Source organism: Rhizoctonia solani, chromosome 16, assembly GCF_016906535.1.
Source record: "Rhizoctonia solani chromosome 16, complete sequence".
NCBI lineage: Eukaryota > Fungi > Basidiomycota > Agaricomycetes > Cantharellales > Ceratobasidiaceae > Rhizoctonia > Rhizoctonia solani.
The window spans coordinates 966,257-984,048 of NC_057385.1; the positions used below are offsets into that span (position 1 = coordinate 966,257).

Genomic DNA, 17,792 nt, shown 5'->3' on the forward strand with positions numbered 1-17,792 from the left:
GAGGCTATACGTCATGCTTATGGGAGTTTAGCGGTAAATGTCTTCTGATAGTTACAGATTATACTTACTTACTTTTATGTACATTAGCCATACCGCTCTCTAGGCCTGGGGGGACAAGTATGTCAAGTAGTCCTCAAAGTCGCAGATGCACACAATCGCCGGACTAGGTCCTCTGTAACATCTAGAAGGATATCCGAATCCGCTACCTCTTCAAGTCTACCTGGAGATACAATTGCTCAGTGCTCTGTGTTGCCAATCGCGTCCGTCTTTATGCATGTTCACGTACTGAACACCACGGCTCGAAGACTCTACGAGAGCCATGGCTTCACTGAGCGCAAAAGGCTTGGGGACTTCTATAGGAAGCGAGGTCCTGATGATAAGAATACAACAGACGCATGGTTGTTTGAACTCAATTTATCTACTTGAAGATATCCTGTTGGTTTAAAATCAAATTGTATTGAGCTATCCAATAATGGCATTTGTGTATTTCTATTTGGCGACCCATGTGATACTAAATTATACGATTATCTTTTGCTCATTCCAAATCACCTACACGTAGTTATACACAAACCATGAACGAAACCCCATTGAATCTTGTGGAACTTGCAATAGTTGGATCTATTATTCTTCCTTTCAGCCAGCAACGTATTTCCTTAGTAAGCCGTGCCTGGGACTCGAAAGTAATGCGAACTTCACACCCGTATGCTGCAACTCCGCTTCTGGTCCACCACAAACTCGGATCCCCCAAGATAGTTGGCGTGGATCCACCCTTGCCAAGACTAAGTATACGCCCTGGCCTGATATCTGATATGATCTGCTATCAGGCCTAGGTCCACTGAAATCAACCGGATGCCTGCTCTCATGTGGACGCAGCGAAACCCTCATGGAAACTGATATCAGTGAGAAAATTTCCTAACCACACATGTGCATTGCAGAGGCACTTTACAGCACTAGTATGCTATTTAAAAGAGAGAGAAATAGTCGGACGTTTGGGCAAAGCTTCACGAAGAACCGACGTTTATTGTATTCTTTTATCCATGTCGTCTGCCGCTGTTGTCGATGTCACGGTTACAGCCGCTATTCCAGCTGCCGTGGTCTCACCGGCTATGACTCTCGGTGAAAGGCTCTCGTTTGTCTCTCTAACTGTCGATAATATCGATATTCTCAAGTCGCTTAATACTGAAATATTTCCGGTTCCTTATCCCGACGCTTACTATGCTGCCGTTGTCAAGCCCGAGTTAGCTCGTTTCTGCAAATTAAGTCAGTTATCTCATTGTACTATTCTCATACCTCCACTAAGATTATCCTCAGTTTATCTGGATGGAAACCCAGTAGGTCAGGCTACATGTAGTCTGAAACCCTCGGAGCGGGAAGGGGAGGCACGTATCTACGGAATGCTTATGGGCGTTCTACCCGTATGTATCCCCATATTACTTACTCCCTTCAAACAAATAGTAACAAATCTTAGCCGTATCGCTCTCTTGGGATAGGTTCATATGCCGGGCAGCATCTACTGGATGCTATCGCCGCGCACAACAGCTATGTGAGGGCATTGCAAACGGTCGGACCGATTACCCCTCCCATACTACCCGAAGGCCAGCCCGAAATCCTCTTCGCGTACTCTCGACACTTCCGATCACCTCGATTTTTATGCATGTTCATGTTCTGAATACGGGAGCTCGTCGTTTGTATGAGCGATATGGCTTTACGGAACGCAAGCGTCTCGAGAACTTTTATCGTCGGAAGGGACCAGAAGACACGACCATCAAGGACGCATGGGTCTTTGAACGAGATATTGATTCAACCTTGGATACTCTAAGGATCTGATCATGTTTTGGTTGAATTTTGGTTGTTTTATTGGGTTTCATATGGAATATAACCGAGTGTGTTTTTAGAAGATAATATCAAAGAACAAACCCTTCCAGATGGAAGTATACAGCATGATCGGATATTCACGCGAATGAAGTTGTTTTATTTTTTTGAAAACCTTTTCAATCATCTAATTAGGCGCCTAATACAGAATTGCAGCCTGGAAGAAACGCTCCCTCCTAAGAACGAAATATACGGAACGCTTGTGAGGGAACTCAAATTCCTGAAAAAAAATTAGTACTTCTGGTATCTTAATATATATAAAAAAGATGAGTGCATTACCCTATTGAACTCCTGAGGCAGGAAAGCTTTGAGCCGAGGAACAATAGGCAAATCAGCCCGAGGCTCTCCAACAACGATCTCTGTACGAGGGTCTCGCAAGAAACACATATGCTTCATAGATGTCATTACAGCAGTGACTATAAAATTGGATTAATATAGGTTATATTCAAAGCTCACAAGAACTCACATCGATGCCTCCCACGGAACCGTTCCTCTCCGATTAACAAATGGGTTCCTGTTTATTCCAGGCATGATGCTTTAGAGAATGCGCTCATGAACGAATTAAGCTAAATACCTTGGTCGTAGTCACCAAGTCCACCAACGTATGTTCCCATAGGGTCTTCCTTAACCCATGCCATCTCTCCGTAGCCAGCTAACTGGCCGTTCCACTTGACCACAAAGCCCATGATATGAGGGTCTGCGAGGCGATCTGCAAGATACGCCCTATGCTTCTCGTCAGGACCACGTTCCTTCCAGCCCACATTAACCCTAAATATGGCGCATTCAGTCAGGCACTACCAATAATATTCATAAAACTTACCGATCCGAGTTCTGCCACCGAGAATATGCCTCAAAATGCTCCTTGTTGTTTGCATCGATGTGCACAAACTCGAGAGTCTCTCCTACAGAAAATATATAACGGAAATACAAAGATTCTCCAGGAGCAGGTTTTGGCGGACGACGAGGGTGAGTGGTCAAGACATTGGGGCCCCGAGTGAACGATGTATAGAACGGGAATGGGAATGTCGAGATTGCTGGATGGGGTACCGGCGTACGAAGCCAATGACGTGATAGAGGGGCGCCACGCCTTGCCATAAGGATGCACGTACGAGAAGGAGATCTTCCTTGTTGTCGCTTTCCGGAGCCTCGAACGCAAGGCCAGTATGGATCAAGTAGCACCTGATCTCGTCGGCATTCTTGAGTGAGTTTGTGTCAAGAGAAAAAGGGAGGACCTCTTCATCCTTATAGCGAATCCATAACGCATAGAGTGCCGCCCAGAGATCTTCAATCGAAACGGCTGCTGGTAGGTCGCTAGCGGTGGATTTGAGGAGAAGTACAGGCGCGTGGACAGCACGATCGTCATTAACGACACCAAAAAGGCTGGTACGAATCTTGCGGTCTTGTCTCTCAAAAAAAACGAGAGGTGATCCAGACAGTGCAACGGTAACAGAGCCGTCATCGGATTGCGCTACGTGGGTTGAAACTCCATCGGCCAAAACGAACGTCTGTTCGGCCGGGATTTGTTCCTCGTGCTCAGGCTTGGGAGGGATAGAGTCAAACATGACAGGGGAATTGATGAACTAAGGTACCAGGGAATTGTTAGCATGATATATGGGTAAATTTTCTATGCAAGCAAGGGACGCATGCGAATGATTTCATGGGTTCTCGCGGCTAATCTTATCTGATTGTGTGGGGCGGGTGGTGTCTGGGGTCCGTGTAGTAGATAATGTAAATCAGGTTACGATAATCGCTGCGATGCGCGGCCCGTCCCACACTGGTATCCACTCCGATTCCCCATATCTAATCAGATAGATTTCGGCATCTTCATATCCACAGAGTTGGAGGCGAAATCTTCCATTTCTTCAGCACATGCCCAGCTTCCATTTATTCCGCAGCGGGATGGGGTGGACTTGCTGAGGAGTGAACCCCCCATCGTTTGTCGCCATGAATCCACACGATCGTTCGTCCGTTTCGTCAGATAATGATCAAAAGGTGGACGCTGGTCCCGCGACCCCCCAGCTTCGCGACGAGCCCCACCATGTGCCTGCGGTTGTTCCTGATGTTGAACGCAATCCAGGTGTGGCTCGCGTTGAAGCACTGCATCGCCACTTGGGTGGTCTCTGGCGATGGACGCTCTATATCAGTATCGGAGCGCTCGCTTACATCTACTCGCTTGACCAAAACACAACCTCAAACTATCTTCCTCTGGCTACGAGCTCATTTGGTCAACACGCGTTCATTGGTACCATTGGCACAGCCGAAGGCATTATAAGTAAGTTTTGACCCTTTTATGGTCTCTAATTGCGACTTACACGTATTTCAGCCGCGGTAGGAAAACCATGCATTGCTAAGATTGCAGATTTGTTTTCTCGTCCAACTGCATATATCGTCGTTCGTGAGTACAAGCTGAATAGTAATTTGGACAACATCGAACTAACAGGGTGATTTTCATAGTTATCTTCTATGTAGTGGGTACGTCATTCGCGTTTAGAAACTCGATTGCTGCTAATATACTTCCCAGGCTACATTCTTGTTGCTTCTGCGCAGACTGTCTACGCGATTGCCGGAGGAATGGTCTTGTACACAGTGTAAGCTTATGCAAACAAAAGAGACGAGGTACGAGGTCAACTTACTTTTTGCTTAGTGGGCATACTGGCCTTGATTTGGTCACCGATATCATCATCGCTGATATCACACCGCTCAAATGGCGTGGGTTTGCGACAGCGCTCCCTTCAGCTCCCTTCATTCTCAATGCATTCATTTCTGCTGAAATTGTCACCGGCGTGACTAATGGTCCTGGCTGGCGTTGGGGATGTAAGTGACTGCTCTACTACGATAGAATACAATCGCTAATAGAATTCACATTCTCAGATGGAATGTGAGTTTTGCCTTCGTGGAGCAAGCTTTTCTTCAACGCTTCTAAATTGATTCACAGGTTTGCCATCATTGTCCCGGCAGTTATGGTACCGGCCATTATCACTCTCTTTACTGCTGATCGCCGCGCTAAGAAAAATGGGGAGCTCGCATTCGGTGCTAGTCCAAACGAACGCCGTCGCATTGAAAAAACTGATGAAGCTGCTGTCCCTCGTCAACCTTTGTGGCTTCAGTTCAAAGACGTCGCTATCAAGATGGATCTCTTCGGACTTGTATTGATTGGTTTCATCTTTGGGTTGATTCTTTTCCCGATCAGCTTGGCCAAGACTGTTCGCGGAGGATGGTCGAATCGTAAGTATAGTATTGAGTACTGGCCTTATCAGATGTGTCTGACTGAAACCGGATCACAGCAAGCATCATTGCAATGATTGTAGTAGGCGTGGTGCTTATCCCTGTATTCATTGTCTACGAGCGCTTCTTCGCCCCGGTCGCCATCATGCCCAAACGTATCATCACCAACAGGGCCTTCCTTGTCGCCGTTGGCATTGACTTTTTCTACAATTTTTCTGGATTCTTGCGTTCGCTTTACCTATCCAGCTTCGTATGGGTCGTCAAAGATTGGTAAGATCACCCCGTTTGCGCTAGTTAGGTCGTACTGAATAGTCCTAGGAACACTCGCGAGTGGGTGTACTTTAACAACACCATGACTATCACCCTCTGTGTGTTTGGTCTGGTTGCTGGCTTGATTCTTCGTTATACTGGACGCTATAAGGTATTTAGTACTCTTGGTAAATTTAGGGCACTAGCTAACAAACATTCACACAGTTCCTTCAAATTGCTGGATTATGCATTCGTAGCCTGTATGCGTTCTTATTTATCAGGTGGTTCTATTCCTTAATCGTTACTAAATATAGGGGTCTCGGACTTATGGTAGCCGCCAACGGCGCCATCGCGCCGACTGTCCAATTGGTAAACCTCAATAGATTATGAGGTACCATGAGCCAACTAACACTAAACACAGGTCTGGACCCAAATTTTGATTGGTATTGGTGGTGCATTTAGCGTGGTCGGCTCTCGTGTTGGCTCGCAAGCATCCGTACCTCATGAAGACTTGGCATCGGTGATCGCACTGCTCTCCCTGTGGTCATCACTAGGATCTTCGGTCGGGTCCGCCACTGCGACGGCTATCTGGACGTGAGTCGATGCAACACAGTACTTCTCATCAATTCATTATTCCGCCTAGTTCCGATATGCCAGACAACCTCGTCAAGTATCTTCCAGGTGTGCCCGAGGCAACCATCAAGAAGTTGTACGGTTCTATCAGGTCGGCTAGGACTGCAGCCCCCGCCATTCGTGAGGGAGTGATCAAGGGTAAGTCTATGTAAATCCACTCTTTTCTGAAACTTATTGTCATATACAAATATAGCATACAGCGTTACGACTCGCCCCATGTTCATCGGCGCGCTTGGGCTCTGTAAGTCCCAATACCGTTTTCATCGAGGGCCCTGACTCAAAGCTCCAAATCGCAGCCTTTATTTCCCTTTTGCTTGCGTTCTTAATGCCAAACTTCTTCCTCGGTGATACCCACAATGCTGTGGATGGAAAGAACGTTGCAGGGGAAGTTACCGCAGAGGCGACTGTGGGAACGAGCAACCAGCCGATTGGAGAGCGGGCTGCAGCAGAGGCGCAGCAAGCCCGGTAGAAAAAAGTGTTTCGTATTAATTGTATTTTCGAAGGTGTTTGTCAATATACAATCTGTCCCTACTTGTTTTCATTGTAGCAAGCCCTCGGTTAACGTCATTCCCACGTGACGTATTAATTTATTTTCGTTGTTTTTCCCCGTTGTAGGTCAAGTGACATGAAAATTGCGTCAATGGTGACGCAGGCACGTAGAGTTTGTCATTATTTTGTCTAGAGAATCATTGGTTGCTCCTTCGGCGGGGCAGAACGGCGTACGCCAGCGGTCATCCGACAAGAGACGCCATCACAGACTCATGGAGCACGCATTGATATTCAGCGCTTAGCCTGAATTCGGGCGGAAAGAGATCGAGACAGAGGGGATGGGTGCCGAGCGGTGGCGGGGAGAGCGATACGTCATCCGGGTATAACGCCACACTAAACAAGGTGAAAGAGCGTTAAGTCCGGTCGCAGGACTCGCTCTAAGGACGGCGCTGCCTGGTAAAGAGTAAGAGGTCTAAGGAACCCAAGTATAGCATATGATTTACTAGTACATAGGAGGGTCTTATGCGGAATGATGAACCAAAACTTTGTTCTAGCCCTTGCAATTGGCCACGAGGACCGGATGAGATGCGATCAACGATCACCATCGCGTGTCGTCAGGACTGCTTGCCGCCGGGTGCGAGCCGTGTTACTGATGTTGGCGAGTGACGCCAGCCGGTGATAAGCAATGAGTTTATTGGGGACGGCTGCGGTGCCAAACCTTGTGACGACTAATCCTCCCACGGCTACACGTCCCGCCAATACAGTGACCCTAGGTATCAGTTTAGCTACAGAGAGACTATACACGGAATGGATCACAGGCATGTGAAATGGAAAAACATGGAAAAAGCTGGAGAAAAAACAAACGCAAAAGCATTTGTGAATAACATTTCTGAAATCTGGAAAAAATCTGAAAAAATAAAATCAAGCACATGGCTGTACAGGAAAGGAGCGGTATTGTCCGATACATACTGTCAGAGACCAATCATAAGGGGAACCTGAAGGAAAGGCGTGGTGAGTCCATAATCAAAAGCCGGTGTACAACTGATCGTTAATCTTTGGTGGTAGGAGAAGCGGTGGATGCTTCAGTGGCTGCTGTTTCAGGCGCAGCAGGTGCCTCGGTCGTCTCTGAAGTTACCGGTGCCGGGGCAGAGGTGCTGGCGCCTGTAGAGGTGGGAGCAGTGGTCGGATTGGTGGCACCGGATGCCTCGGCTTTGGCAGCGGCGGCGGCAGCAGCGGCAGCGGCCTGTTCAGCTTTCAGCTTCTTGGGAGGCCTTCCCCGCTTGCCCTTGGGACGGTTCTTCTTCTCCTCGATAGCGGCAAGCTCCTCTGGAGTGCGGACCTGAGTGTCAGACTAGTGTCAATAAAGGATAAGTGAATAAAATGACTAAATATAATCTGACCTTGGGCGGACGACCTCGCTTCTTCTTGGGCGGCGGGGGTGCGTCAGCAGCGGCCGAGGTGCCAGCGCCAGTAGAGGCCTTGGGCTTATTCTTCGATCCCGGTGGTCGGCCCCGTCTCTTCTTCTGTTGAGGGGGAGGTGTGACTTCGTCAGGAATTTCGTCTGTAGGAGGTGAACAAAGGCATAGATTGAGCGAAATGCAACAAAGACAGATGACCTCATGCTCAAACAGAGCACCCTACCTTGCTCAGATTCCCCGTGCTCCTGCTCAGATGTCGGCTGAGGGTCTTCATCTGAGGCCTCGGCTGCGTCTAGCTCATCGACCTTTCGCTTGGTCATGGTGGTGGAGGGGGAAGAAGGTACACCGGACGTGATGTTGGGCGGGAGCGGATTCAGATGGGGGAAATATAAACACCTCTCAAAACAAGTTCGGGTTCCCGCGAGGCAAGCCTAGGCGTCTGGTTGCTGGGGGTGGTCAGGATGCCGAGAAATTAAAGGACAGTGTAATGTTTATATTTCAGTTTGTCCTGAGATCGATTCTTCTATTTTCCTGCGATTTTCTGCCCGTCAGTTCGAGGACCTCCTGCACATCATCCCAGATCCCTTGATTACGCATGATGTTCAGGGTCAAGTCCGGGACAGCAGGTTGCCCGGCTGTTGATGGCTGCTTAGAATATATTGTCTTTTGTGTTCCTTTCTTCATACTACCGCTCGCCCGCTGTAGCTGGCGAGCAGACAAACTCACAAAAAGAACTCCGACGATCTCTGGGCTTGATAGCGTGCGGCGGCGGCGCTCGGGCGAGTGAATTGATTCTCTAGTCCAATATTCTGGTCAAGACTTTCTTTCTCTAGCGCTGTCGCCTAAAAGGGTCTATGCTACCTCCTTCCAATAACTTTGCTTATAATTCAATGCATTTTCGGGTTGTCCTTGTTATTACAGTAAGAAATCGCATGTTTTCAGGGCGGTGATAGGTGAATACATGCGCTCATTCATTTGAACCGAATGCCACACTCGAGTTGTTATCATGTGTAGTCAAGTGTATATTCCCCAGCCGGTGTGATATTCGGATGGATAACACCATCTCGTAAATGGGCACTGGGTCGTGTGGATACTTGCTTATCCCGGGGAATGTTGACGTCTAGGCTCAACCACCCCTTTTCCCTCGGGACCACCCTTCATTTTGAGCTCATTTGTTACCCAATCGCCACCAGTTATGTGGGGTGAACTTGTATGGCAATGCCCACACTCTGTCAAGAAGCCAGAGTGTACGGCCCCATGTGATGGTCCTGGATTAGAGAGGTCTTTACTGAATTCCTTATTACGGCGTAGACTGATCAAATGAAAGTCTCGGTAGTATCTTTTCTGGATTTTTCAGAGCGAGTAAAAGTGTATGTATCGATGGCCAACAGGTGACCGTAGCGATGGAGGAAGGCACAGAAGAGCTAGGTTCGGCCCTAGCGAGTGTCCCCATCCCTGGGCGGGACTTCTGGCACCGTGCAGTACCCCAGTATGACACGTCAGTGATGTAAATACATATCCTGCACCCACCATGACACTGTCTCGTCCACTGGTCTCTCTAGCTGTAGCCTGGTCTTTTTGGATACACCGAGTCCAAGCTTATAATTCTTTACCTGAAGATATCTATGCGTATCCGAAATATACTATCGGGTTCTTGAACGGATTGCCGCTTCCTAATGTGACTGCTCAGCAATGGCTCGCGTATGGGTTAAAAGGAGGAGAAAAGGAATTTCTGGAGCAGCCTTGGGACCAAAACTCTCATGGGACAAGCCGGCCCCAGATTACGGGTGGAGAGACGATAAACTCGGATGTGAGAGAACCACCCTCGAATATCTAATGCAGGCCGCACCTTGAATGTGGCGGATTGACGCATTATTTCTCCTAAAACCACAGGGACCCGCGAACTCGCATCCAGCATCACATCGCCTAGAACGTATGCGTCTAGGCCCCGGGAAAGAATATCTCTGCCTCATACCTCCTCCGGACCAAGGCAGCCCGTCATTCGAAGATGCGACACCGCCGCCTTCACATCCCAGTAAGATGTGGAGTTTATTACAGCCCCTAACTGGCAAATGCCTTTACGTGGGTGACAATTTACCCCTCGCGACGTGCGGATCGATGATATACTGACCATACGCACCCCATCTGCCTATACAGCATCGACAAGGTGACCTAATTTAGTATTTGAGAACCCCGCCCCAATGGATGACCTGACGCCCCTGTCCCTATGCACAAAGGATGGTTTACATATTCGTATTGTCACAACGATCACGTTCGTCAGTTTCGCGAAATGAGCCATGGGCACCCGCATCCGATTCGTGAGCATTATTTCATCAACTTTACCTTCTTATTCTTATCCGTCCGGTTCGTTCGTTATTCTCCAGAGGGTCGTATCCCACAAGAGGATCCCGAGGTACATTTCAATTCACATTAATTATCACATTCTACCTCGAGGGCTGAAATTGACTCTGTTTGTTGACAAGTGGGAAGCATACAATCTCGGTGTCTCGCCCGCGGCAAAGTTAAAGGGTGGCAGCGATGTCAGTCGACAAGCCGAATCTGCTGCCGCTAATTTAGAATTACAACGCGCTGCCGATCAACGGTACCTTGTCCAGCGCTGGGGAGACGGCACGCAGTGCGACAAGACAGGGCGCAAACGCCAAATTGAGATTCAGGTGAGCCACAACTGAGCATTACCCCGACATGATCGACCCGCGCGCCCCAAAACTAACATACCGCCCATCCCGGGATTGCGCGAACCCCCGGCTAGTTCCATTGTTCGATGAGCTCGGTCGATCAGATCATGTTTGTCAAGGAAGTTAGCGTGTGCAAGTACGTCCTGTGCATACACACTCGGTCTCACCTCGTTTCTTATGGTCCATCATCGTCTTCTTCCCCACAGTTACTTGATTGTCATCCATACCCCGCGGATCTGCAGCGAACCTGGGTTCAAGTCGCAGCGCGACAGCGTCAAGGCCGCACCTATTCGATGCCGTCAAGTCGTGCCGGAAAGCACTGTCGAATTCGATCGTACACTGCTTGAAAGCCCCGTCCCTCGCTCGGTTCCTCCTGTCCTTCCGATTCTCCCTCCTGCGCCGCCTATTCAAAAAGAAACACATGGAAACAGCGGAGATAAGAAGGCTGGGCCCGGGGGAGGCAAAAAGAGCTCGACACTTGGGGAAGATGAGAAGCAAGCCGAGTTTGTCAAGGTTGCCCTCGGGGCATTGTTCAATGCGCACACTCAGGATCGTGCACTCGCTGGGAAGAAGGTTCGAGTCGATGTCGATGGGGATGTGCATGAGCTCGACTTCACCGAGGTTGGGTTGGACTCGGTCGCGACGGGCGACGTACCTGACATGAACACATTGCAAGAGCGTCTGGCCAAGGCTCTTCGAGCAGCTGGGTACGATCTTCAGGCCGACGGATGGCCCGAGGAGCCTCGCAAGGGTGGCAAGGGCAAGAGTGACAAGAAGAGCAAGGAGGATCGTAAACGCGAGGAAGTCAACCATCAAGAACTGTGACTTGAACCCACGTTGGAATGCATGCACGCAGCCTGTTATCGTCCTTCATCTTTACTGTATCACACGCATAAATCCAGCGCATTCACATATATTCTGTTAGGTATCGATTTACAATGTAGACAGTCATAAGTGAAAATCGTAAGAAAAAAGAAATGAAAAGGAAGTATAGGCAAGAAATCATGAATGTCTGCTACAAGCATAGGTGTCCTGGATCAACGGTGAAATGAACCTCCGGCGAGTTAGAATGTGGAATACGACCCTGTGATTGGGCGAGTTTCATATGGCACACAAAGACAAGAAGAATAACAGACGACAAATGTAATTAAGTACAAAGTAAAGACGATAGAGAGTCGAGGCCGAGGAGAACAGAAAAAGCATATCCGTGGCACAAGCAAACAGGGCAAGTAGGGTTGTGCCTGTCAGTCAGGTCCGGACTCTTCGATCCCGGCAACTCTGAGCCAAAGAAACCAAACCATGTTGCCCTGGATCTCACTCCACAACACTACACCTGATCCTCTCAGAAAAATCGTCTCTTTGGCGCCTTGTCGTCGACCGCAATCTTGACGTGCGAATGGTCAGGTTGCTGCCCAGCAGGTACGCATGAGCAAGGTACAATGGAGCTAAGCCACTCGTCCATGCCCTCGCCCTCATCCTCTCCCTCTTCCTGGTTAGGGTGTACGTTCATGGCATCTCCACACTCCTTACCCCCACATCCGCAGACAAGCCCAGCCTTCTTGCCGTGCAAGACAGACCCTATCGTGCACCGAGAAGAGGGCTCGATAAACATCATTCGTCGTATAGCGTTTCGGGTCTCACGGGGCAAGAGGCGGAAGATCGAGTCGGGCCCGCCAGCGTTGAAAGTCGCTACGCTGTCTTCGAGGGCGTCCGTGATTAGGAACGTCAAGGTTCGTGGGCTGAGCCTTGGGCGTAGAGAATGCCGGCAAACTCGTTTGGCTCGTGTTCGTGGGTGGATGGGGTGACGTTGCTGATCGTGCCCGGCCGCCCATTGGAGGTCGGGGTGCAGGAAGGGTAGGGAGGGGCATGTGCTGGTCCGCTTGGGGACTGGGAGGATCGTATTTGAATGTCGTTGGGCTCGCTTGTTGTGGGCTACCGGTCTGAGGAACAATGATCGACTCGGCCAGAACACTGCCATCGTCAGCATTAATCGTCTCCCTAGGGGTTGGCGTTGATCGGTCGACCGAGGTGGTGGAAGCAGCCGCCTGGGGTGGCAATCTGGGGGTTTCCTCCTGGCTTGGCGATTCGACCTTGGGTGGCTCGGGTGCAACCGCAGTCAGCTGTAATTGCGCCTTGGTTCGCCTTCGTTTTTCGTCGTCGATGGGTGCATTGCCCTCGTCTGCGTCGGGTGGCGTGCTCACTGATTCATCCGAAGCATCAAATGAACACTCGCTTAGCGACCCAGAAGTGGCAGTCCCAGTCCCAGTTGTTGCGCGTGAAACACCGTTCTCAGCGCTAGTGTGCGTGGGAGGAGCGTTGACGTCAGGCCTAGCAAGATCCGCGCTCGCCGCGCGGAGCGGCCCTACGTTGCCGTGAGGAGTGAGACCGAGTGAAGGAGTGGCCGTGCCGGAAACCGGTGCCGTCGGCGCAGTGGTCGGCTTGACGCACAGATCAGGATGGCTCTGCACGAAGGACTTGTAGCTCGGGTCTACTTTTGGATCCGGGATCTTCCACGGGAAGCGACGAAGGACCATACACATGAAGATAATAGCAATGCTCCACACATCGGTCTTGCGAGGGTCGTATTGTGGTGCATGCAAAACTTCCGGAGCAAGGTATGGGTCTGACCCGACTACGCCCGAAGCAAGTGTGAGAGACTGCCCTGGATAGTGGAAGACAGTTGCGGTTCCAAAGTCAATTAGCTTGACAATGTTATCCGTAGTCATTACGCAATTATCCAACTTGAGATCACGGTGAGCGAGACCCATGCCATGAAGATAGTCGACTGCGTCACAGATTTGTCGGAACACACAATAGATCTCGGGACGTTGCATGCGACCGGACATGACCACACTGAAGAGATCATAGGGCGCGTATTCCATAACCTATGACGAAGCTCAGCCCAAGGAGACCAAAGACGGCCTACGGGGGCTACATACCTCGTAGTAATGGCCATGATCAGAAACAATATCAACAGTGTGGATGATGTTCTTGTGCTTGAGGGTGCTGCCAACGCAGAACTCGGCGGTGACCTTTTTCTGGTATTCCTTCTCAGTCTCACCCTGCCTGCGCGGTCTGAACTCCTTGACAGCGTAGACGGCACCTCCGTTCTTTGCGCTAGCCTTGATAAGTCGCACTGTTCCGCCGGCACCCGATCCTAAGACTTTACCCCACTTGCCATACTTTTTCGACAGATGGGCATGGGTAGCCTCTGACAGACTCGTGACGGGATGATGGCCATGAGACTGGGCGTTTCCGAGCTTTCCGTTCGCGGGCGTGGCTGTGCCGGACTTTGCGCTCGCATCGTCGGGTTTCAGGAGACTTGCGTTGGATGAAGGCGGCGAACGGTTGGGATCCTTGTCCTTGTGGGGTTTGAGCAAGCTGCCGAGAGTGTGCTTCGGGCCAGCATGTCGGGGAGTGTTTGTACCGCTCGGAATGGCACTGGTTGCACCTGCGGGGGTTGCCCCAAAGTCCGAACCTCGCTGTTGGGTGGCCGGAGTTTCGTGTGGGTCCGGAGGAGTTGCAAACGCGGTGCTGACAGCACTGGCGAGTGCACTAGCACCATGTGCGGGTTTGAGAGCTTCTTTGGGATGAAGATGGCCGTGTTGGTGATGGTGGTGACTGCTGTGGGGAATATGGTGGTTGAGGAATCGTTTGAGGTCATTAAGCGGCCCTATCGAGGGCTGCTTTCGGGGCGTGTGTTTCATAGCAGTTGCGGCGGCCATGGCAGGTGTTTGGGAGCCCGAGTCAGGAGGGGAAGCAGCAGGAGAATTGCCAGCAAGCGGTGAGCCAAGCAGGTTATAGGAGGAACGGCGCTTAGTGCCGAGAGGTCGGAAAAAGGATGATGTACGAGAGGCGGGGAGAGGTGGGGTGTTGGCTGCTGACTGAGGGGCCGATGCGGTAGGCGTGCTCGTGCTGTGGGCGTCCGAGCCCGGCTCGGCTGTGACCGGAGTTGGCTCTGTAGTGGTGATCTCTGGTGCAGCGAGCTTCGTCTGGATGACTGGGGCGTCTGAGGGGGGAGGGGCGGAAGTTTCAGTCATCTGTAAAAAAGTAGATATAGATAGAGAGATACGGCATTTGAATTGGGTAAGCGAGACACAAGCATAAGCACATGGATCGTCATCAACTCGGCAGACACGTGCTTACCGAACCAGCGGTGGTCGGGTCGGGAACAGAGGCAGGCACTGCGACAGCTGCGGGTGTGGGTACGGGTGCGGATGCTGATGTTTCCCCGTCACTTTTGACATCGGCGCTAGTTTGATCGACGTCATTCTCAACGAGCTCGTTACGCTGGGTAACGGCCAGCCGTATCGCCTCAGCGCGCTTCAATGGGTCGTCTTCGTGCTCTGGCTCGGACGGCGTCGCGATTGGGTCAGCTCCGGAGTCAGCTCGTCGGGGTGAGGGAGCCGGCTCGCGGGTGCCAGTATGCGTCGTCCAGAGGACGTAATGATATGGAGGTCGTGTTCAGCATCCTGTTCCCCCAGCCGGAACTGAACAGGCTCCATAGGTTTGTACGACAGCATCGTGGGGGCAGGGGGCAGGGGTGTAGATTCAAGTCTCCTCGCTGCGCTATAAGACGAGTGGCAGATGGGAGAATCTATCTGAGGTGAGCCGTTGACGTCCAGCCAACCCCGATCCCGATAGCCCTCCGGTTGTTTTTCAATCTCGCTGAAATCCCCCACCGCACTGCCACACCGCCACTAGATTTTATCTCGTCCAAAAATCCTTGAGCGCTAGCTCAGGGCTGATCCCCGTGTACCTACTAAAAATAGTATCCAACGGCGGCCACGCTCCGTTCGACGGCGTACACGTTACGCTCACACCCCCTTCTGTATGCGCTTCGATCCTCTCCGATTTCTTCCGTGGCGACAGTGCCAAGTATCTTGTCGTTCTCGGTGGATAGACGGCTAATGATTAGGTCAGATTAGGTGGATTATATGCGACACTTCCTCACTTCCCGGGACGCGCGATTCCTATCTTTGTCCCTGCTTCGGCGTCTAGACGGACTCCTGGCGGGCAATCGTGACTGAGGTAGCGCGTCAGCCTATCCTGTCATTTCTCCCTCGCGAATCGCGAACTCTCCCTCCTCGATCCTTCGCGTGTTTCAATTTTACCTGAAGTATACAGTATCTCTTCCCCCTCCCTCTCACGGTGCGCATCCTCCGGGAATCCAAGCGGAGCACCACACACATTCATTCAATGAATTTCAGTAATGTTGGGCTTGGATCAACGCGTGCCTGTCAATGCACCACAATATTTCCTCTGTCTAAAGAACAAAATTAAACTCAGCACGCGCCATAATTCCATAATGTACCTTCTCTCCACCCCCAAGCAAATTTTACTTTACCCCCGCACTGTCGTTCGAATGTTCTCCCCTCCCCTTGCTAATCTATCTGGGCCATGCACCCCCACGCGGCATTTCAAACACCTGATACGCCTATTCCCCATTCAATCATCCAAGTCAAAAGATCACTTGATCCTTCCACGCCCGGTTAATTTAATATACTATTTCCCCTTGGAATGATATTGCCAGCACGTTGATGATTTTCCTTCGTTCCCCCAAGCGCAATTGTTTGTATGCGTGCGACGACCAGTCGGTGCAGTATCCACCTCCGATTGATACGGATTTCGACATTGGTTCGGCTACTTACATAGCTCATGCACCATCTCGACGTCATTCCATCATTCGAACCCAAGCCTGGAAACGAACGGTACGGACTTTATCTGGCTTAGCGAGAACCAAAATCCCGAAATCCTCCAACCCGGTCCGATACCCAAGCAGCCAATTGCCCACTAGTATATGAAAATCCAGACCTCTGCACTCGGCCGAGGACCAACCGACCAAGCCGAGAGCGATTTGGTTGGTCGCGAGCATGTAATCACATACGCACACTTGGCATCATATTCGTCACACGTTTGTCCAATCAGACTTAGTAAATCACAGAACAAGATAAATAGAGACATAGGTATAAACCAAACACTACTCCAATTCCTGTCGACTCCAATGGTATCGACACCCAAACAACATGATTGACTCCCGAACCTCTCGTCATGGGTCGTCACCGAGTGGCGCGGTCGAGCCAACCCACATGTCCCTGGCTCAAATCCGCATATTCGCCGTGCTCAGCCCGCGGCGAAGCCACATGGATGGTGTGTTCAGATCTAGGGCACATTCCTCCGGGCCTTGTTTCTTCCCAAACTGGCCTTTGGACTGGAAAATTGCTTGGTCCTAAGACAGAGTGAATCATCGGACGTGTAAGAGCTCAGTAAAAGGGGGAGACGTACAAGACCGAGAGTAACCTTGATCGAATGGGGAGGGGCTTCGTATCTTTCCAGCTCTTCCCCGGAGCCGGTTATCAGGCGACCGATATTGCGACTTGCGATTTCGGCCTTGAGAGAGAGAGCGCGCTATCATTAGTTCGGGCGTCACTATGTGGAGTTATTTTTACTTACTTGTGTCCAGGCTGTGTGCCCTGCATTGAGAGCTCCAAATGCGTCTGCTGCATCGCCTATGACGAATATATGCGGTAGAGGTGATTGGGCGGAGGTGGAGCCAGAGCCGGGTCCGAGTTGTAAGCTTCGCAGCACGCTGACGAGCCCTGTGCGAGGATCAACAGAAGAAGAAGAGACGTTGCTTAACAAGGACGTATTGGGCCGTTGTCCCGTACACATTAGCTGAAACGGGGTTAAATGACCAATATAGGGGATAATAATAATTAGTGCTGCGTACCACAAGTTCAGCTCCAATCCGTCTTCCATCCACAGTCTTGAGCGTTCGTTTCCCGTCATGGTCTTCCGCCGAGTTCAGATCAACACGGGACGAAAGTAAAACCGAAACACCAAGTTCCTTGAGCCCTTCCATCGCTATCACAGGAATACAAATCAGTACATTTGCTCGCAGCGAGCTTCAGACAAGGGTACGGACCGGCATTATGCATCCAGACATTGAACCGGGGAAGCAATTGGGCTCCCGAATGAACAAGGGTAATGTTTTTACGCGGATAGAGTGATGCCGCGTCTGAAGCAAACTCTAAAAAAACGCACAACTTGAGGATAAAAGACAAACTTAGATTAAGTTATTGATTCGCACTTACGAACTCCTAGTGCGCCTCCTCCTATGACCAACACACTGTTGGCTTCTTTAAGCCTAGCTTGAGCTGCACAGAGCCAATTCGTGCCTTCAGGTTTATTGCCGTGTCGATTTGATTTA

At 50.6% G+C, this 17,792-nt stretch overlaps 5 protein-coding genes across 5 annotated transcripts; 3 read left to right on the top strand and 2 right to left on the bottom strand.

Moving 5' to 3' along the window:
* Positions 1 to 1,037: 1,037 nt before the first annotated feature.
* Positions 1,038 to 1,827, top strand: RhiXN_01541 (N-acetyltransferase; the record flags this gene model as incomplete). The annotated part of the gene is made up of 3 exons (XM_043321360.1): positions 1,038 to 1,260; positions 1,312 to 1,419; positions 1,469 to 1,827. The coding sequence occupies 3 exons, from the start codon at positions 1,038 to 1,040 to the stop codon at positions 1,825 to 1,827; spliced, it is 690 nt and encodes a 229-aa protein (XP_043187183.1).
* Positions 1,828 to 2,011: 184 nt separating this feature from the next.
* RhiXN_01542 (GNAT family acetyltransferase) lies at positions 2,012 to 3,434 on the bottom strand (the record flags this gene model as incomplete). Its single annotated transcript, XM_043321361.1, has 6 exons — positions 2,012 to 2,092; positions 2,152 to 2,288; positions 2,339 to 2,386; positions 2,447 to 2,640; positions 2,693 to 2,906; positions 2,978 to 3,434. The coding sequence occupies 6 exons, from the start codon at positions 3,432 to 3,434 to the stop codon at positions 2,012 to 2,014; spliced, it is 1,131 nt and encodes a 376-aa protein (XP_043187184.1).
* Positions 3,435 to 3,816: 382 nt separating this feature from the next.
* RhiXN_01543 (major facilitator superfamily transporter) lies at positions 3,817 to 6,448 on the top strand (the record flags this gene model as incomplete). The annotated part of the gene is made up of 15 exons (XM_043321362.1): positions 3,817 to 4,144; positions 4,196 to 4,267; positions 4,327 to 4,344; positions 4,394 to 4,460; positions 4,517 to 4,686; positions 4,744 to 4,750; positions 4,808 to 5,097; positions 5,157 to 5,367; positions 5,416 to 5,518; positions 5,572 to 5,606; positions 5,661 to 5,715; positions 5,768 to 5,940; positions 5,990 to 6,117; positions 6,173 to 6,220; positions 6,276 to 6,448. The coding sequence occupies 15 exons, from the start codon at positions 3,817 to 3,819 to the stop codon at positions 6,446 to 6,448; spliced, it is 1,878 nt and encodes a 625-aa protein (XP_043187185.1).
* Positions 6,449 to 7,516: 1,068 nt separating this feature from the next.
* RhiXN_01544 (uncharacterized protein) lies at positions 7,517 to 8,206 on the bottom strand (the record flags this gene model as incomplete). The annotated part of the gene is made up of 3 exons (XM_043321363.1): positions 7,517 to 7,807; positions 7,869 to 8,029; positions 8,110 to 8,206. The coding sequence occupies 3 exons, from the start codon at positions 8,204 to 8,206 to the stop codon at positions 7,517 to 7,519; spliced, it is 549 nt and encodes a 182-aa protein (XP_043187186.1).
* Positions 8,207 to 9,417: 1,211 nt separating this feature from the next.
* Positions 9,418 to 11,407, top strand: RhiXN_01545 (glucosidase II beta subunit-like protein; the record flags this gene model as incomplete). Its single annotated transcript, XM_043321364.1, has 6 exons — positions 9,418 to 9,696; positions 9,780 to 9,968; positions 10,168 to 10,299; positions 10,370 to 10,561; positions 10,687 to 10,718; positions 10,789 to 11,407. The coding sequence occupies 6 exons, from the start codon at positions 9,418 to 9,420 to the stop codon at positions 11,405 to 11,407; spliced, it is 1,443 nt and encodes a 480-aa protein (XP_043187187.1).
* Between the last annotated feature and the right edge of the window lie 6,385 nt (positions 11,408 to 17,792).